The 21,759-nt window shown below is 34.8% G+C and overlaps 1 protein-coding gene across 1 annotated transcript in view; it reads left to right on the forward strand.

The window, feature by feature from the left end:
- Positions 1-21,759, forward strand: part of PALS2 (protein associated with LIN7 2, MAGUK p55 family member) — a 63,580-nt gene that overhangs the window by 35,341 nt on the left and 6,480 nt on the right. The window contains exons 5-10 of the mRNA XM_047097305.1: positions 1,434-1,565; positions 3,672-3,771; positions 4,093-4,161; positions 5,913-6,074; positions 17,133-17,335; positions 18,327-18,455. Coding sequence (XP_046953261.1) covers positions 1,434-1,565; positions 3,672-3,771; positions 4,093-4,161; positions 5,913-6,074; positions 17,133-17,335; positions 18,327-18,455 — 795 coding nt within the window. The remainder of the gene's footprint in view (positions 1-1,433; positions 1,566-3,671; positions 3,772-4,092; positions 4,162-5,912; positions 6,075-17,132; positions 17,336-18,326; positions 18,456-21,759) is intronic.

Genomic DNA, 21,759 nt, shown 5'->3' on the forward strand with positions numbered 1-21,759 from the left:
TTACCTTGATTAAATAAACTTAAAATTTTGGGCTTTTTTTTTTTTTTTTTCCATTGCCAAAATATTGAGCTGCATGCCATTGTCAATTTAGCCAGTTGTCACATTTTAGCAATCTTAATATTGTTTGTATGCTTGCTTCTTCAATATTTCTAAAATTGTGTATCAAAAGAATTATTGGCTTTCTGAGTTGTTAAACAATATTTAGACTTTACAGAGTTATTGAAAATGTTCTGAATGCGTTCTCTCAAAATCATCTAATTGTAAATAACTAAAATTTTGTCACATGTACCCAGACTTAGTTACTTCTAAATGATTTTAATATGCATCCATCACATTGCATTTTACCCCACTAATATTATGTATCTGCTTGTGTTACCTGAATATCTGGTTTGGTTACATTTGTAGAAGTATGATAACATTGCCATTTTTACTAATTTTGTGCTTTTCTGCTTGTTACAGTTTACCTGATTAATGCCAGGTCATTTCTTCAGTAAATAACATTTGAATTTTTATAAATATGCATGACAAGTTTTAAGAATATAATCATTCTGAAATTGCCATCAAATACTGAAAATGCTTAATTAGAATTTCAAGTGAATAAGCAAAATATTCCTGTGATTGGAGATAATAACTAATAGTGGTAACTGGCATACTTTTATTAATAAAATATATTTTAAAGAAATATTCAATGAATATTTCAATGAATTTAAATTGGGAAGTAGTTTCAAGTCTTTTTCAGTATTTTTCTTACAATTAATTTAATGCTAAGTATTTAAATTAGAGCAAGATGATTTCAAAAAAAAATATTTTCCACCCTTGTTTTGGCCAGTGTAAATCTGTGTGATTAAAAACTATATATTACCAGTGATGAAAGTTGGTTTTTTAATTTTTTTTTTTTTTTAAGTTACTAACTGTATTTCAGGTCTGACTTCAACATTCACTTTCATTGTTTAACTTTGGTTTCAGGGCTCTTTCATAAAGTCAGTCCTAAAAAAAAAAAAAAAAAAAAGGTCCTAATGTACCTGAAATATATGCCTTAAATCAGCTGCATATATTGTTTCTGGACATTAATCAGAAAGTAGCATTTAATTGTATTCAAAATTATGCAACATTATTTAGAAAATCATGTGAAAAGATTGAGGGAAAGTGTAAGAATGGTGGAGTAAAATGATTGTCAAACTCTGTTGATTTAAAATTAGAAGTTAAAATAGAAACAAAATGTTAATTGTAGTACTAATGTTTATTTTTTTCTTTTCTGATACCTAAGTATTAATGTCTAGAAATTGATTTCTATCTGAATGAAACCAGTTCCTTAGTTGAAGTACCAAATGCATTGTCAATTACAATTAAATCACAGTTATTTGAAAAAGATTTCAAAAATCTAGTGACAAATGATACACCTATACTATCTTAAATTGTGCTATGTGTTTTAGGTATTTGTGAAATGTCATTTTGATTATAATCCATACAATGATAACCTGATACCCTGCAAAGAAGCAGGATTGAAGTTTTCAAAAGGAGAAATTCTTCAAATTGTAAACAGAGAAGATCCAAACTGGTGGCAGGTTAGTATGCTTCTCATAATTTCCTCAGTTGCTTTTTTATTTTCAATCTTAGGTCTGGCCAATAGCTGAATATTCAGGAAGAAGGTATTAGCATTTGTTCCAATGATTTTTCCCACATGAACAGCTCCTGCTTCATGGCTGCTAATTTTGTGGACAGAAGATCAAATTGAGAGGGAATTTGCGAGTAGCTGTTAATAAATGCAGAATTAATTAGCCTGTGGAGATATTCCATTGGTTTAGGGATCAGAACAGTTGGTTCTTCCACATCAATGATTGCAGTAAAATATGATATTGGGGTCATCCCTTCTCAGTGTTTGTTTTTGCTTGTCTTAACTAGAAGTGTTATACTATGTGTATGGTAGCATCTCTCTCATGTCCTCTCTCTGTATGTACATTCATGGCAAATAAAACATAGTTTCTTAAACTCTTAAATCTATTTCCCCACCTGTTCTCAGTTATTGTGAAATGAAGGTTTGCTTTATGATCAAACCTTATGATCTAGTTGGTCGTGGATTGAAATCTGTATATGTGGAAAGGGATGTGTGTTATCACCGTATTTTCCCCACTTCATTTCCTTTTTTTCTTTTTTTCTTTTTAATGTTTATTTGTTTTGAGAGAGAGAGTACGTGCAAACAGGGGAGGGGCAGAGAGAATGAGAGAGAGAGAGAGAGAGAGAGAGAGAGAGAGAGAGAGAGAGAGAGAGAGAATCCCAAGCAGGCTCCATGCTCTCAGAACAGAGCCTGACACAGGGCTCGATCTCACAGTCTCACGAACCCTGAGATCATGACCTGAGCTGAAAAATCAAGAGTCAGTCATTTAACCCACTGAGCCATGCAGGCACCCCACCTCTGCTTCATTTTCTAAAGATCTGTGTGATCGTGTTCTTTTTCCTTTCCCCTAATACAGCTTTCAGAAATCTCTAGCAGGAGTAATAAGTCTGTTTTTGTAATTGCTGACACCAGCTAACAACCACAGTATTCAGAGCTGGAGAAACTGACAGATCAGAAAGCTTAAAATTCCCTTAAACTGTCTCATTAAAAAGCAAGGTGTATGAGGAAGGGACCCAAGACCCACCTCTAAACTCTAAGTGGAGATGGTAGTAACTCACATTAACTCTGAAAAGTTATATTGACTTCTAACGGGGAATGAATAATAAGAATGAGGCCAGTCTTACTAATGTGTCCTTAAATTTAAATTAAGACATTATTATGTGCAAGCACACTGTGAGGTGAGAGAACCAAAAAACAGATAAACAGAGTCTGTAATCTTGAGAGGTGTCCACTGAATTTTTTAGAACTCTCATCAAAAAACTTTCTGTAGTTGTTTCCTTTATTGAACTCTTGCAGGAGTCCCCCTTTTGGGGAATGTCCTCTTTTACTCTCTTCTCATACCGTCACCATTATTTCAGTCCCTTCTTGCATTTGGTGATGTATTACTTTAATTCTACTTTTCAGGATGTTAATTGCGAAAAAAAGATACCAAATTTTTCTATGCTAATTATAAAGATAAAGACACTAATTTTGTGGGATAAGCCACTAACAGCCAGTTCTTTAGCCGCTATTTTAAAATAGCACTTTTGGGGATTTCAAAACTTAGTTTCTTGACAGTGTAATTTTACCTATTTTAAATTTAAGATATTCAGGTCTTCCTTCCCTCTCTCTCTTTGTCTCCCCACCCTCCCTCCCTTCCTCTCTCTCTCTCTCTCTCTCTCTCTCTCTCTCTCTCTCTCTCTCTCTCGGGATTATGGTTGGTAGTGATACCTTACTAAGAGTGCAAATGAAATGTCCTGTTAAAAATAGTGTTTATCCTGTCCATTCTTTGACTAAGCATTATAAATAAAAAGTTGACATAATTTAAAGATCCTATGTACCTTTGTATTTTGGTCCCCAAATTTCAACACAAGATGGCAGATTGATTAGGTGCCAATTGATTCCTTAGTGCTAAGTGTTTAAATATCTTTACTGACAGTGCCATGGATTTAAATCTCAAGGTCAGCTTTTAAGAGCAAATGTGATATATTGTTACTGACTATTGATTGTCCTACTTATTAGAATATGGTCTCAAATTTTGGTCACTGAGATATACAATTCATTCATTTGATTCTAGGCTAGCCATGTAAAAGAGGGAGGAAGTGCTGGTCTCATTCCAAGCCAGTTCCTGGAAGAGAAGAGAAAGGCATTTGTTAGAAGAGACTGGGACAATTCAGGTGATGAGCTTAACACAATGTGTAACAAGTAGTCCTTTGTGGTTACCTTTCTTTGCCTCTTTCCTCTGAATCAGCAAATGAATTTATTTAAAATGCATTTAAATAATCCAGCCCCTGTAATTTATTTTAACGCCCTCAAAAGTAAACTCTTTGATCCCTTTCTGCCACCTGCCGGTATAGTCTCAGAATTCAGTGGCTCAACTCACTTCTGCCCCCTTCTGCTGTGTAGGACACAACACTCCCACCTCCAGAATACCACAGGGCAGTTTTATCCTATTCCAACACACTGTTTTAAGTTATATTTGTCTTGTCATCCTTCAGGACCTTTTTGTGGAACCATAAGTAGCAAAAAAAAGAAAAAGATGATGTATCTCACAACCAGAAATGCAGGTATGTTTTAAATACTTTTTGAGAAGTCTGAGTGAGATAGCTTTATACCATTAATTAATATGGCATAAACTCTAAATAAATAATTTTAAAAGAAGCTAATTCAGATGAATACCCAATTTTAAGGGGCTGTCACTTGAACACATGGCCCAATATAATAGGGAGACATTATTTAAATCTCAATATGTCACCAGTGCATTTTATTCTATAATTTACAATAAAATGAATTGGTTAGGATTTATGATTATATTAGTGAAGGAACAATCTTATTAAAACTTTCTTCAAAGAACTTTGATACTGATTTATGTGTCATTTTTTTTCTTTTTTTTAAATTTTTTTTTTAATGTTTATTTTTGACAGTGGGGGAGGGTGGGGCAGAGAAAGAGAGGAAGACATAGAATCTGAAGCAGGCTCCAGGCTCCCGAGCTGTCAGCACAGAGCTGGATGTGGGGCTCGAACCACAAACAGTGAGATCATGACCTGAGCCAAAGTCGGATGCTTAACTAACTGAGCCACCCAGGCGCCCCTGTGTGTCATTTCTAAAGAAATGCCTTTATGAAGATATTAAAAGAGTTATGATTCAGGGCAACTCTATTCTGTCATCGCATTGTCCATGATACTTTTGGGAAAACAGTAGTAGACCAAACAAATCTTAGTCTGATATAGTAGGATTCTCTCTTAAATCTTTTAGACTTAAACGTGAATATCACAGTTACCATAGTTATTCTTTTCAGTTATAGAGGCAGATAGGAGTGAAATGCAGCTCTTTGAATGAAAAGGCTTTCTGAAAGAAATTGATAATTTTTTAAAGTACTTGCTAGACATCAGAGCTGCTTCTCTTCTGGTACTAAACTAAATAGCACACTCTAAAGGGAATAATAATAATAATAATAATAATAAAAGGGGAAAAGAGAGTCTCTCAATATTGGTTTAATTGGTGGAGAAATTGTGCAAATAAAGAGTTGCTGTTAAGATAATAACCTAAGGAAGAAGTGTTATCACTACAGATTGAGAGTTATAATACTAATGACAGGTAATATACTAGTTTAAATCCACTTTGGCTTTATTATTCATTAAATGTGTGTCCTTAAAGCTTTCTTGCAAAATAGAAAACTTGCAATTTTCTCGTTGACTAAGATTTAATTTTGGAGTATATTTTGACTGAAAATAGTTTGGATCCAAAATTTCATTTTGTACATAAATTCAGAATCTTAATGTTTAATTATCAATATGTTTGTCTGCATTTTGTTAATCCAACTGGTATTTGCTAAGTCAGCACATGGTATTTGTTCTTTGATATTTTTGGAAGGCCATACTCATTCTATGGGGCTTATTTAAGCAGTCACACTAGTTATACTTCTGTCCTTTATATCTGATATACACTTTTTGGCTGAACAAATTATAAAAGATAATTTGCAGTTTGATTGTATATATTAAAAGAATTAGTTCTATAACAAATTGATAAGAAACGTTTTAATGGATAGAATATATGGTGAAGATAAAACATGGCATTTTTCTAGCTTTCTTAGCCAAATTTTTAAGGGCAAATGGTTGAAAACAGATGTTTAAATCAAGATCAAAAATAATTTATTGTACTTTACCAAATTTATAAAAAAGAAATCTATACCAAGTACAGTTCAAGTGATATTTACTTGTCAGGACAACGAAGCCCTTATTGAACAGAATTGCAGACGTTTTTCATCCATCTAAAAGGTAAGTGAATATGATGATTTTCCATTTCCTTTTACATTTAGAATTTGATCGTCATGAAATCCAGATATATGAGGAAGTAGCCAAAATGCCTCCCTTCCAGAGAAAGACTTTAGTATTGATAGGCGCTCAAGGTGTGGGACGAAGAAGCTTGAAAAACAGGTTCATAGTGTTGAATCCCACTAGATTTGGAACTACAGTGCCATGTAAGTTTTTCTCCCTTTTCTTTGCTGTTTAATTGGCATCAAAGAGTAGGTGGGCCAGATTATTATTATTTTTTATTTCTAAATAATTTTTCATATGAAAGCAAATAGAAGATACTGGAAAACTCGATGACTCTACAGAGGTCTTGAAATAATGCTGTAGCCATGTTGGCTTGCTGCCTTGCAGCCCTTGTGTCTCCAAGCTCCTGAGTCCAGAGATGTCAGTTAAATGCAAGTACTAGGAGTTGTGGCAAAATCAGCATTCACTTTGTATTTTCTTGTACCACTGATGTCTATCTGAAAAGTTGTGTTTTTTACCCACATTAGCGTAAAGAAAAGAGGGAAATCTGCTGGATCCTCAGACACTTCCAGTGTGGCAATTCCTTTGTGAATTTTGTACGTTTTCTCTTGTAGCTCTGTCCTTCAAGGTCGTAAACCTGATTTTTTGATAGCACATCAACAGTGAGAATCTTCAGAGCAGGCAGCATTAATTAAGATTATAAAGGTTGACATATAAAATGAAAATACTGATAGGAGAAGTATAACCATTAAATGAGCCAAACATTCATTTTATCATCTTTGCATTTTTTCCCCTATTTGCATATATATATGGAAAGTTAAATAATGTCAGAAGTATGCTTGATAAGAATGGAATCACATTAAGGAGTTAGATGATATCATAGTCTTATTATAAGAACTAGTATACATTTGTCTTTATTTTGGATATGTGTGGGCCTTTACATGTGGGAATTTACACGCTCTTTCCCCTGAACAACGCAGGAGACAAGCCAGCCTCACCTTCTGTAACTCCCCTTTCTGTGCTGCTTTTGCTGACCAAGCCCCCTTTTGATTAACAGTATTTCTTTAGGTATATTAATGCCATTAAGCTGTTCTGAGCTAATTCTTAGCCTAATGTCACTCCATCTCTTGTCGATGAATTTTCTAGTTTCTCTGCTTGCATCTAGTATGTTTTGAGGTTGAATTTTCAGTGAGTGATCTTAATGCTAAAACTTTTAGGGATTGGTTGGGGGAGTAATCGTGTACTATTTGTAATCCCTTTGGGGTAAGGCTTTGGATTCCATTGTAAGCACTTTATATCACTAAATTCAGACAAATACTGGTTAAATAGTTAAGAAAATAAAAACTTCGCTGTGACCAAAGTATTTTAAGTATTTTAAAGTGTTTTATTTTTCATTTTTGTCAAGTTAATACATGTACAGTATTTTAATCAAGTAGTTCTTAAAGATACGTAATAGATAAATTAACTTCCAGTCTTGCTGTATTCCACCTTTAACCTACTTACCGGAAACAGTTGCTTTTCACGTTTGTTGCTATTTATTTGGTTAGTCTTCCACATTTCTTAATAATGTCCCCATTCTGTAATATCTTGCATTATCCAGTGTAGGCCTTATCTGTTGACTTGCTGACTCTTCCCAATATAAAAATAGGTCTAGTTTCAGTTCATTGCATTTTACTTTCTTGAACAGATTTTCTCTCCTTCCATCTAACAGTTTCTGGAATTCCTTTTTCCTTCCTGTCTTTACCTTGATTTTTTTGCATGTATGTGTATAAATTTGTTTTAAACCAAAGATTCATCCAGTAGGTCATGTTTATTTTCCTGGAGCTTCCTGTGTCAGGACCATAGGTCTTCCTGCTTCAATGAGGACTACACACTCTCCATTCTGGCTGCCCCACTGTTAACACAGGAGAGCTTCCCTTTGTTGCTGTCCTGGGTTGACAGCAACCTTGTTTTGCTGGAACACATCCTCTTGTTACTTTACAAGAAATGTGTATGAGGTATAATTTCTCTTTGTATTTGAAGATATATATTTTCTGCCCTCTATTGATTGTTTAGCTGAGAATAGAAATTTTAGATTATAAAACTCAAAAGACATTACTCTTGAATCCAGTTCCATTAAGTCCAGTGCCATCGTAATTCTTGTTCTTTCATACATGACCTGATTCTTCTTTCACAGATATTCAGGGTCTTTTGTTTGTTTCATTCTGTTGTTTTTCAGTATTTTGAAATTTAATAATGCTGTGCCTTTGTGTGCATCTTTTTTTTTTATAATTTTTTTTAAATGTTTACTTATTTTGAGGGAGAGAGAGAGAGTTGAGCAGGGGAGGGTCAGAGAGAGAGGGAGACACAGAATCCGAAGCAGGCTCCAGGCTCTGAGCTGTCAGCACAGAGCCCGATGCCAAGCTCAAACTCATGAACCGCGAGATCATGACCTGAGCCCAAGTCGGACGCTCAACCAACTGAGCCACACAGGCGCCCCTGTGTGCATCTTTTTTTATTCATTGTGCTGATGATTAGTGGGTTCTTCAGACTAGAGACTCACGTCCCTCAATTCTGGGAAATTATTATTTCTTGGATGATTTCTCCATATTTTCTCTGTTCATGTTTTCTAGAAATTCTGTTAGTTGAATGTTGAACATCCTGGATTCATCTTCTCAATCTCTTTTATATCATGTTGTCTATCCCTTTATCTTTTTATTCTACTCCTTAAAAGATTACCGTGAGTTCTTTGTTCTGTTCCCTCAGTGTTTTATCACAAGTAATCATATTTTTCATTTTAGGATTTTCTATTTCTTGGTGGTTGTTTTTTCCACAGCATTGTCTGTTTGTATATCTTGTGTATCTCTAAGAATAGTAAATAGTGTATTCTTTTTTTAGGTTTTTTTTTTTTTTTCTATAGGCTAAATTATCTCTGCTTTCCTCCAGGTTACTTTTTCTGCTTGTGTTATGTTTGTGTGTGTTTTCCCTTTTATGCTAGAGGATTTTTTCTTTTAGGTACTGATCCTTGGATGTACATCCATACTTAAAAGTAAGTGTTAAAACTGATTGGAAGCTCTATATACTTGAGCAAGTCTTGGCAAATGGCTGAGCTTTATTTATGAGATGGGCAAGGAGACAACTGTTTTGTTTGGGGAGTCAAAAAGTGGGCATAAGATATTTTTGGAGGGAGCTGTTAGATTTCTCCAGGGAAGAGTTTTCAGATATCCCTCTGCTGAGAGTGTTCTTTCACAAGATAAAGAGGAAGAGGATATGGATTGACCTGCTCCAAATGCACAATTATACCCCCAACTCAAATTTTTAGCTTCTTGCTTCAAAGTCCTCAGTGTCTTCAGCGTTCTGGGGATAGCTCTGTAAACACTTGAGTTTATTCTTCTTTAATTTCTTTCAATAATATCAGTAATTTTCAGTGTACAAGTCTTATGCTGCTTTTGTCAGATTATTCCTAAGTATATTAATCTTTTTGACTCTATAATAAAAGCCATTTTCCTAATTTCCTTTTCAAATTGTTTATTACAAGTGTATAGAAATGCAGCTGATTTTTGTGCATTAGTTTTGTATCCCTCAACCTTGCTGAATTCATTTATTATAATTATTTTTTTGCAAATTTCTCGGGATTTTCTATACACAAGATTATGTCATCTGCAAATATAGTGTTCCTTATTACTCTAAACTGGCTGTCAATTATTTTTTTTTTCTTGTCTAATTGCCCTGATTAGAATCTCCAGTGCAGTATGGAATAGAGGTGGCAAAAATGGACATCCTTATTTTATTCATGATCTTAGAGGGATACCTCTTTCATCACTAAGTATGATGTTAGCTCTGGGTTTTTTGTAGATAACCTTCTTCAGGTTGGAGAAATTCTCTTCTATTCCTAGTTTATTGATTTTTTTTTTTTATCATGAGAAAGTACTGGATTTTACCAAATGTTTATTCTTTGTTTATTGAGACAATAATATGAGTTTTGTTTTTTAGTCTTTTACATTGTGTTCCTGTGGTAAATCCCAATTAGTTGTAGTGTATAATCCTTTTTATATGCTTCTAGAATCAGTTTGTTAGTATTTTGTTGAGTATTTGTGCACCTATATTCATAAGAGGTACTAGTCTCTAGATTTCATTTCTCATGACATTGGCTAATGTTGATAATTGTGCTAATGCTGGACTCATATGCTGAGTTGGGAAGTGTTCCTTTTCTTCTGGTTTTTTTGTTTGTTTGTTTGTTTTTTGTTTTTGGAAGAGTTTGTAAGGGATTGATGTTAATTCTTGTTTAAATGTTTCATAGACTTTACCCTTGAAGCCATCCTGGGGTTATTTTTGTAGATTTTGACTACTGATTCAGTCTTGTTCTATGTTGTAGGTCTACTGAGATTTTCTATTTCTTTTTAATCAGTTTCAGAATTTCTGCAGCATTCATGGTAATACCCCCTCTTTTATTCCTGATTTCAGTAATTTGATTCCTCTCTCTTCTTTTCTTAGTTTTTCTAAAGGCTTATCTGCATCTCCCAATATTTGGTGTTGTGTTTTTGTTTTCAGTTATCTCAAAGTATTTTCTATTTACACTTGTGATTTCCTATTTGACCCATTGGTTGTTAAGGAGCATATTGTTTAATTTCCATGTATTTGTTAATTTCCTGAATTTCTTCTGTTACTGAATTCCAATTCATGCCATTGTGGTCAGAAAATAGTGTATGATTTCACTTTTTTTAAATTCATTGAGACTGGCTTTATAACCTCAGGTACAGTCTGTTTTGAAGAATGTTCCAGGTACTCTTGGGAACAATGTGTATTCTGCTATCTTTGGGTAGAGTGTTCTACAGATGTCTGTTTAGTTGGTTTATAGTATTATTTAAGCCTTTTATTTCCTTGTTGATCTTCTTCCTATTTGTTCTATCCATTATTCAAAGTGTGGTGTTGAAGTCTCCAAATATTATTGACTTAACTATTTCTCCCTTCAATTCTGTCAGTTTTTGCAGCATGTGTTTTGGGGAGTCTGTTGTTAGATGCATATATGTTTGTAATTTTTAAATTCTTTTGATGGATTCACACTTTTATCATTATAAAATGTTCTTCTTTGTCTCTAGTAACAGTCTTTGTCTTTAGGTTTATTTTGTGTGGCATACGTATAGGCATTCCAGGTCTATTTGTGTTATTGTTTGTATGGGGTATTTTTCCTTTTTTTTTTTTTTTTTTTTTTTAACTTTCAACCTATTTGTGTCTTTGGATCTAAAGTGTGTCTTTTGGAGACAGCATATAGTTGGATTATGGTTTTTGTTTTGTTTATTTGTTTTAATCCATTCTGCCAGCCTCTGCCTTTTATTTGGAGTCTTTTATCCATTTAATGTAAATGATCCCCACTAAGAGTTCGCCTGATTGTTTCCCTGTGATTAGGTTCTGGTCATGCATTATTGTTACTAGAAAAACAGAAGTCATGTTTTATCCTTCTCTGAACATCACATCTGGAGGTACATCTTGTCAATATGTCCCATTACTGATGATGTTAACTTTGATTATTGATTTAGGTGGTGTCTGATAGATTTCTTCACTGTAAAAGATAATTTTTCTCCCATTTGTTATTGATAAGTAATGTGTTCAAAAATACTTTGAAACTGTGTAAGTATTCTCCTCAGCAAACTTTTACCCAATTGTTTTAGCATCCATCAATAATTCATTAATTTAAAATATTTTCCTGAATTTGGGGAAACAGCTATCAGTCCACTAAAATCCCTTCTCACATGGTTTGAATACACATTCATTTCCTAGTACCTTTAGGAAGTTAGGTCACCCGACTAATTTTTTCTGGCAAGCATATAACTAACTGGTTTGTTGGATGGCTGAGCTCTTTGGGAGCACAAATAGGAAAGAGCTTTATTTTCATCCAGTCACTGACTTCATACATGCACTATCAGATCTTCTTTCTCTCTTCTTTTCCTTCAGTCCCCTGGGAGATTCTATAACTTTCTAGTCACTTGTAGTTATGAGAATTATGTCATTTTGTCAAATAAGATTTTATTTTGGGTATGGAAAAAAAATAAGGCTACTCCAATTCAAAACTTCAGTGTTGCATCCAATTCACTATTTTTCCCTTCCTTACCGCTCATTCCTGACTCTTGGCTTAGGACCTACATTGGGAAGGGAAGGGTATAGTTTGTTCTATTATTCTCCCTTCATATCCTGCTCTGCTGTGTCTGGTTTTCAGGGTCAGGGCAGAAGAAGTGAGGATAAAAGGGCTGTCCTGTAAAATCTTGCCTTTTGGGGACTAGAGTTCTTTATGTCACAAATGTCTGAATACTCTTTTCTTCCTTGAGGCCTATTTGTAGCTAGGTTCTTTGGAGACTCTGTAAAGACCTCTCTACTTTGCAATTCCCTGGCCAGGCTATTATGATCTCCAGCTGTCCCCTTGAGACCCATGCCAAGCTCCATTCCTGTATCTCATATTCTCTTTTGCTTGGTTCTCTACCTTTCATTTTGTCTTTCTGTGCAGGATACCTTCAGAAAAGTTCAGGCCAGGCTATCTTTTGAATACACACACAGCCCACAGGAAGCGCATTTCTGTTTTGCCAGACATTGGGAGTACAAGTCGCTCCACTGCTACGATATGTCTCATGGGCTTTCACAATTCCCCAGGGAGAATCATTTTACCGTGGGGTAAAGGAGAAGAAAATAAAGCGTTCTGCCCTGAACCTATGATTCATAATGTCAGTGACTTCTTTCTGAGTATATATTAGACAGAGGCAGGTGAGCAGACGATCCTAGGACCATGTTGGCCACTTTTTGGTAAACCCTGAAAGAGGAAGCTGTAGATCCTTGGCATTGTAGCATCTACTTGGGACTTGAGGGATACTGTAAGACTACCAAAAAAAAAAAAAAAAAAAAAAAGTCTTATTCAGCATTTTGCTTATAAGTATAGAGAACACAGTTAAACTAACTACTAACCACAGAATTGTGACTATATTATTCATGTAAAATTCACCTACTTTTTTCCCTACTTAACACACTTCTTTCTTTTCTTCAAACTCCTTACTTAAACTTATCATTCACAACTTTTTGTTCTTGTTGATCCCTTAGCGTGGAACACTGCCTCCCAGATCTTCAAATGCTTGAATTTTAGTTTTTATTCAGATCTCACCTTCTCAGAGGCCTTTACTGACCATTCAATCTAAAATAGCCTCCCCAGTACTTAGTGGTTGTGTTTTACACTTAAATTCTCATTTGACTGCTCACTGTCTCCACATTCAAGAATGTGTCCCATGAGAACAGAGAGCTGCTCTGTCTTTTGTATTGCTGTAGACCCTAGAATAGGATCTAGCACATAGTATACACCCAACAAATATTTGATGAATGAAATTATATCATGAGCTTTTCCCCACAAGTCATTATATGTATGTATTATGTATGTATGTGTGTGTGTGTGTATATATATATATGTGTATATATATATACATGTGTGTGTACATATATATATACATGTGTGTGTACATATATATATACATGTGTGTGTACATATATATACACGTGTGTGTGTGTGTGTATATATATATATATATATATATATATATATAGTAAATATTAATCCTACAACAACAACAAAATAAACCAGTTCAGAAATGGGCAAAGAATCCGAATAGAAATGTCTCCAAAGAAGATACACAAATGGCCAGTAAACACAGGAAAAAGATGCTGAACATCACTAATTATTAGGGAAATGCAAATCAAAACCCCAATGATATACCACTTTATACTCATTAGGGGATGGAATTATGTATTTTTAAAAAACAGATAATAATAAGTACTGGCAAAGATGTAGAGATATGAGAACGTGTGTTTGTTACTGAGGAGACTGTAAAATGGTGTTATCTGCTGTGGAAAACAGTATAGCAGTTCCTCAGAAAAATAAACATAGAATTACCATATGATCTAGCAATTCAGCTTGTGGGAATATACCCAAAGGAATTGAAAGCAGGGAGTAAGATATTTGTACATGAGTGTTCATAGCATTATTTACAATAACCAAAAGATAGCAATAGTGTAGATGTCCATCAGTGCATGAATGAGTAAACTAAGTGGTATATACAGACAGTAGAATATTATTCAGCCTTAAAGAAGAATGAAATTCTGATCCATGCTATCATATGGGTGAACCTTGAAAACATTATGCTGAAATAAGCCAGACACAAAAGGACAGATATTGTACAGTTCCATTTGTATGAGATACCTAGAATAATCAAATTCATAGAGACAGAAAGTGGAGTAGTAATTACCAGAGCCTAGGGGAGAGCATAATGGGAAGTCAGCGTTTAATGGACACAGAATTTCAGTTTGAGATGATGAAGATGTTCTGGAAATGGGTAGTGGTGATGATGGTTGTACAATAATGTGAATATAATTAATGCCACTAAATTGCACACTTAAAAATGGTTAAAATGATCAATTTTATGTTATGTCTACTTTACCCTGGTAAACCTAAAAGAAATCTTAATAGCTTCTTAATATTCCAGCAAAGAAGTATACTGTTATTGCCCATTTATATAGTTTGAGTAGTTATTTTTGTTACAAGAGATGATAAAATGTGTATACATAAATCTAAAATTTAAAGTCATTAGATAGATGGATAATTTTAATTTCTTGATTTCTTAGTGCCAAATTAATTTCCAGAAAGATGTACTTATTTTACCTTTCTTCAGACTGTTACTTTAGTAAAGTTTCAAATCTGAATTTTTATATAGAAAGATTTAAATATATCCATACATTAAGTTAACTCTCACTTCTTCATATAATGTAGGTGTGTTTTCTCTTAAAATCATTCACGTTTATATAGCATCTAGCTTAGTTTTGTTTTTTTGTTTTGTTTTTTTTTCTTTTTACATCTCACAATCCACACAAAAAAGAAACACCAAAAAATTATGACAAGTTTGCCTAATTCCTGGTATATAGTATTGTGCTGCATATTGTCAGGTGGTATGGACGAGAAAGTCTCATAGGGAAGGAGGTAAACGCTGGCATTATATTAAGTTGATTTTTCTTTATATATTAAATGATCCTAAAATAAAATAGAAAAAATTATTAATCCAGGGGGATGGGCTACCTTCTGAATCAAGTTTGCTCTTTAACATTGGCATCTTGAGTTTAACAACACCAAAAATGTTACTTTGTTGATTGTTCTCTCATTTGAAGAGCTGTAAAAATTTAGAATTTTGCCATACAATTAAATTCTAAGAAATCACATTACTTGTTTGCTTAGTATATAAGCCTAAGGAATCATTTGTAGTAAAGTCACCCCGTTCTAATTTCTCTGTCCTGGGAATGGAAAGGGACTTAAATATGTGGCAGTATTGTTGCTGGGTTTTGTTAGATTTTTGTTTCTAGTTTTCACTAGAGAATGGGATTATAGTTAATATTTGCTTGTAAACTAAAAACATTTTGCCAAGAATTAAGATTCCCTCAACACATTGGAGGTGGCAATGGGGGCAATATATGCACCTATACATATTTATTTCAAGTAGTACATTCCTATATACGGTTTCACTGTAGAGCTTCACCCAAAAATAGTACTCTTCTAAAATTACCTTCACAAATATTGAGCTAAGTCCTAGTATGTATGTATTTGGGGAGTTTAAAATTGCTTTAGAAGTTTTTTCATACTACCTTTGGTGAATAATTTCAGAAACCTTAGGCGTCACATATTTTTTAATATGAAATGCCATCATAGCATCTTGAAGATCTTTAGGTTACTTTATAAATGCTCTCCACAGTTGTCTGGGATCATCACCTTCAAGGCTGAGCCAGAAAACAACGGGAGAAGAAAGGGAGTCCTGTTGTACTTAATGACCTCATTTATGAATTAGACCCTTATTATTGAGCTTGTATTTGAATTTCATTCTGTTCTTATCAAAGTTTTCTTGATGTGCTATGGGTATTATAGGTAGTCAAAGTACTGTCAACTTTTAATCTGGATTACTTTTTAATTACATGTGCTTGATGATCTCATCAGATAATCTACGTGAAAGTACTTGATTAGTAAAAGAATACTTTTTATATATAATCTAGCCAAAACTAGGTGAAGGCTAAACTGGAAAAATCACATACACATACTAACTCAGCATCTTTGCAATAGTTTTAAAGAGAATATCCTTTCCTAGGCTAGCCCAAGTTGCAAAGGAGTTTATATCCCTGGAAGTATTCAGAACTCTAAAATATCAAGCAAAAGCATCCTCTAAATTTTGACTTGGTCTATCCACTGTTATTCTCTCACAAGAAAACACTTTAGGTTAAAGTAGAGTAAGTTAATAGAACATAATAATATCAAGTGTTGGCTAGATCCACCACCGAGGTACAAAACAAACAATTAACATTTCAGATTATCAGTAAGCAGGAAGCCCAAAGAAAGGTTTGGTATTAGGGTGAGAAAGAGGATAGATAATTTGTGGGTAAAACTGCATTTCAGAAGATTGATAATACGAACTAAAAATAGAATTTTGCTCACTTGTTGGGCACTCAATTAGGAAATGTTCAAGCGTAAAGAAAGAATATAATTGATATTCCTTAAGAAGGGGAGTGCTGGTGGCAGCTGGAAAAGATATTCGCCTACAATATACCTCATAGTTAGTAGGATTCATTATAATTAAGAATTTAAATTTAGGGCTCTGCTTCTAGGAAATAATTTTGAGTTTCAAGCTGACTTTATAAAGCACATTTTTTTGAATATAAATTGTGTATGGGGGACTACCTCCTTAAACAGTCTTGTAGGTCAAGGGGCAGCAAACTTTTTTTTTTTTTTTTTTACGTTTATTTATTTTGAGAGAGAGTGAGAGCAGGGGAGGGGCAGAGCGAGAGGGAGAGACAGAGAATCCCAAGCAGACTCCACATTGTCAGTGCAGAGCCTGCTGCAGGGCTTGAACCCATTAACCACAAGATCATGACCTGAGCAGAAGTTGGACACTTAACCGACTGAGCCACCCAGGTACCCCATGGGTCAGCAAACTTTTTAATTCAAGGCCACATAGTAAATATTTTAGGCCTGGCAGGCCGTCTATTCTCTGTCACAAACTGCTACACAATTGTGAAATGAATGAAACCCTAGGTAATAAATGAGCCATAGCTGTGGTCTAATCAAATTTTATTCACAAAAATAAGAAGCAGAACAGATTTGGCCATAGGCCATAATTTGCCAAACCCTGCACTAAATGTAAAAATCCTAAGCTACCTGTGCATTTTAGTCTCAATTTTAATACTTTGCATCTTTGTATAAATTCTCAACATTATTTTAGTTACTTCACGGAAACCAAGGGAAGATGAAAAAGATGGTCAGGCATATAAATTTGTGTCACGTTCTGAGATGGAAGCAGATATTAAAGCTGGAAAATATTTGGAACATGGGGAATATGAAGGAAATCTCTATGGAACCAAAATTGATTCTATTCTTGAAGTTGTCCAAACTGGACGAACTTGCATCTTGGATGTCAACCCACAAGTAAGCTGCATGGATTCCAAAACTGTTTTTAAAATTTTGATTTCTGTGGAGTTTTTTGTTTTTTTGGGTTTTTTGTTTTGTTTTGTTTTGTTTTCAAATTGTGAGGGTGGTGATAGAGAACTTTATCATGCATCCACATGATAATTTCTGATCAATTCGCCAATAGAGGCTTGGATAGCAATAGAACTTGATAGTTTAGTATTTACTTACTTGCTCAAGTAATATATAAATTCATGTGTTAGGAAATGTTAATTTTAAATTTTCAACAAAGCTGCAACACAAAGAATAAAAGATTAAAGTCACACCCCTTCCCACCCAACACACATACTCACACACAACGATCTCTTCATTCTCATTCCCTGTCTTTCTCACCGACCCCTTCCCACCCCTCCACATTCAACTCCACCTAACTTCCCTACTCAGAAATAATTATTTAGTTCAGTGTATATCTTTGTCATTTTATATACCTTAAATACAGATATATCTATAATTTTAATGGGCTATTTTTTTGTATAAATAGGAAATTCTATACAGATTCTTTAGTTTTTTTCATTAAACAGTATCTCTTGAAACTGTTTTCATATGAGTTACTGTAGAGCTTTTGTTTTTAGTTGTTTGTAATTGCTGCATAGTACAAATGTATATTAATTTATATACCAATCTCAATAGACACTGAGATTATTTCTGCTTTTTCAATATTAACAGAATTCTACAAATAACATATAAAGCATTTACATCATTCTTGATGATTTTTTAATTACTTTGTTCAAAAGGATTAAAGAGTAATGTGACTGAGGTCAGAACATAGATACTGGATCACTAAGAAAGTACTGTATGGAATCAAAAAGATAGAAGGGGGCAAGTATTAATTTACAGCCTTAATCCTTAGTGAGAGGGCAGATAGACTGATTATTTAGCATTTAGTATAAATTAAAGGATAACATAAATTCTAATCCCATCTAAGTTGGTTTGTAATTGTTCTTCTACACAGGCCTTGAAAGTGCTGAGGACATCCGAGTTCATGCCCTATGTTGTATTCATTGCTGCTCCAGAACTAGAGACGTTACGTGCCATGCACAAGGCAGTGGTGGATGCTGGCATCACTACTAAGCTTTTGACGGTGAGCAGTTCTTTTCAGGCTAACAATATTATTTTCTTCCTAAGATTTTTTCTGTTTTATTTTGGACACGTTTTATTCCAATCATATTCACGAAATAAATATATGATATATTACAGAATAAAAATTCATTCATGAGATGTCGCTAGGATCTGGGACAGTGTGGCTTTAGGGGCTCCTGGGTGGTTCCGTCGGTTAAGCATCTGACTTCAGCTCAGGTCATGATCTCATGGTTTGTGTGTTTGAGCCCCCCATCAGGCTCTTTGCTGATGGCACAGAACCTGCTTTGGATCCTCTGTCTCCGCCCTCACACACACCCCGTGCCCCTCATGCCCCTCCCCCACTGGTTCTTTCTAAATAAATAAATAAATAAGCTTTACATACATACATACATAAAACACAAGTTTGTTTCCTCTATGTAAGTGAAAGGGAACAGTACTAAAATATGCATATTAATCCGTCTCTCATTTTATCAATGTGGAAAAGGCTCCAAGACCATTAACAAGCATATTCATCATAAGGTTTACTACTGGTAGTAGGTTCTGACTTTTAGTTTTTGTTGCATGTTTGCTTTTGTTTTCCCTCTCTCTCTCTTCATATTATAGGAAACTTAAAATATATACAGAAGAGGAAAAAAAATGAACTCCCATATGCCCATCACCTAGCTTCAATAATACATGCCATTTGTGTTTTAATTAGACCTCTCTTCATTTCCTCCCTTACTTGGATTATTTTAAAGCAAATCTTTGATATGTCAGCAGTAAATATTTCAGTATCTATCTCTAAAACATAAAGGTTTTTTTAAACATAACCGTAACACCATTAACACAAAAAAATTAGTATGAGCAACTTCTTTTTTTTTAATGGTTATTTGTTTTTGAGAGAGAGTGCGAGTGGGAGAGGGAGAGAGAGAGAGGGAGACCGAGAATCCGAAGCAGGGTCCTTACTGTCAGTGCAAAGCCTGGGGCTTGAACTCTCAAACCATGAGATCATGACCTGAGCTAAAGTTGGATGCTCAACCAACTGAGCCACCCCCAGGAGCCCTGAGAGCAATTTTTAATATCATCAAATATACCATCCATATTTGAATTTCTCCAAGAGTTAGAATTTTTTTACAGTTGATTTATTCAAATCAGATCCAAACAAGATCAACACATTTCATTTACTTGATGTCTTCTAAACTTCTTCCCCCCACCCACCCCTGCAGTTTAATCAAAAGATAACTGACTTACAATAAACTTTACGTACTAAAAGTGTACCACTTGGTAAGTCTGGGCATATGTATATACCCATAAAGCCATCACAGTCAGGATAATAGACATGTCCATTACCTCCAAAGATGCCCTTGTGCCCCTTCAGAATCCTTCCTTTCCACTGCATCTCTCTCTTCCCACACTGTTGCTGATAAGCCTGGAAATCATGTAGTGTTACTCTGCTTTGTTCTTTTTCAGGCTTCTCTATGTTTCTGCTTCACTTTTTGAATATCTGAAATATAATAAGTGTTTTCATGTCCTTGTTTACTAATTCTGACATTTATGTCAGTTCTGGATCAGTTTTGACTTGAATGACTTTTCTTCTCACGTTGGTCCTATTTTCCTGCTGCTTTCAGGCATTGTGAGCTTTGTTCTGAGATGCACTTGTTGGGAAACAGTTTGTTCCTTTCAGGTCTTGCTTTTAAAATGTGTTAGGTAGGACCAGAATAGTTCTTGATCTATGGGCAGTTATTGTTCACCTGTGAGGCAAGACCATTTGAGGGCTCTTCCGAGTGGCTTGTGCATCGAGGTTTTCTGTGCTGCCTGATGAGAAGAGGTCCTGTTCCTGGCTCAACTTGAGTACCTCTCATTTTTTCTGGGGGTTCTTTGGCGGCCTCAGGTAGGTTTACACTGCCCTAATTGGTATATAGCTGAATGCTGGAAAGGGATGGGTCTTTGCAAGTCTCTGAAGTTCTCTCTCCATGCTGCTGTTCTGTTCAGGTATTCTGTCCTGAGAACTCTTGCCCCCTTGGTTTCCCTGGGCTCTCAGCTCTGTCCCAACTCAGAATGTTGGGTAGGCTCCTCCTGGGTTCTACCTTGTGTGCTGCAGCCTAGAAAGTCTTTCAAGACAGTAAGCTGGGGTGGTCATAGGGCTCACTTCATTTGTTTTCTGCTTCTCTGAAATATCAGTCTTTTCTTGCCTCATGTATGAGGTCTTAAAAACTGTTTTTCTGTACATTCTGTTTTCATTGTGAGACAAAAGGGTTAGTCTAATATCTGTTACTACATCTTAGCTGGCAGTAGACATCACTTTATTCCGTTCTAATCTGTAAATTCTCACTGCTTCCCTCCCTCTCCTCTCTTATAACCTTCTAATTTAGTTGTTCAAAAAATGAAGTCAGTTATTCTATAGAGTGCTCCAGAGTCTATATTTTCACCAGTTCTGTCCCCATTGTGTCATTTCCCTCTATTCCTTGTATTTCCTGTGAACTGATGGATCAGATATAGGTTCACTTTTATTTCTCAAGAATAATTAATAAGTGATACTTCTTGTTTTGTTACATTATGAGGCATATTAAAGGTGCTCTTTTTGTGATAAGAATGCTCAGTGTGTTCAAATGTCCTTAGCCCAGTCTATGAAGTAGTAGCTTTTTACCTAATGATTTCAGCAAGTTTTATTCATCTTTGCCTGGATCACTTATTTCAGCGATCGTAAAATGGTAGTATTCAAAGTTTGTCATTCTTTATGAATTTATAAACTAGAGCTCTTCTAAGAAATAACTTTTCCTTATCAACTAGTTGATTACTCTGAAATAGAGTTCAAATAGGACGGTCAGGGTATATGTTGATACTTTCCTTTTTATGGGTCACTTTTCAGAATAATGGATTTGTTCCTTAAGAGCCCCCAGAGGCAACAGGTGATCAAATAAGGGGTTTTTTTTTGTTTTTTTAGTTTGATTATGAGCACATGATATGAGTTTTTGATGTGGTTACTCTATCGCAGTTATTGTTCTTACTGATGCTCAAATTGCCCCATCTTTGACCAATAGGAGCTTATTCAAGTTGGCCCTTGAGACCTTATTTCATGAGCCCAATAGTCTCTGATAGCTTCCTTGCTATCTGGTATGACAGATATTCCAGGCTCCTCTTGTACATTTCCTTTTCTAGGCCAGGCATCAGCTGTTTCTTTAAGAAGCTCTGGTTCCTTTTAGGGTAAATGGTGTTTTAAGACAATAATACTAGGGGTGTACATTGTCACAAGATTGATCATTGTTTCTAGCTATACCTTTCAGGTAGACAGAGGTAGGATATATGTTTTTCTGTTGTATGTCTGA

Source organism: Lynx rufus, unplaced genomic scaffold (genome assembly GCF_022079265.1).
Source record: "Lynx rufus isolate CCGP_SWC_20201006 ecotype Redwood Valley unplaced genomic scaffold, mLynRuf1.p SCAF_4, whole genome shotgun sequence".
In the NCBI taxonomy this organism is placed as follows: Eukaryota; Metazoa; Chordata; class Mammalia; order Carnivora; family Felidae; genus Lynx; species Lynx rufus.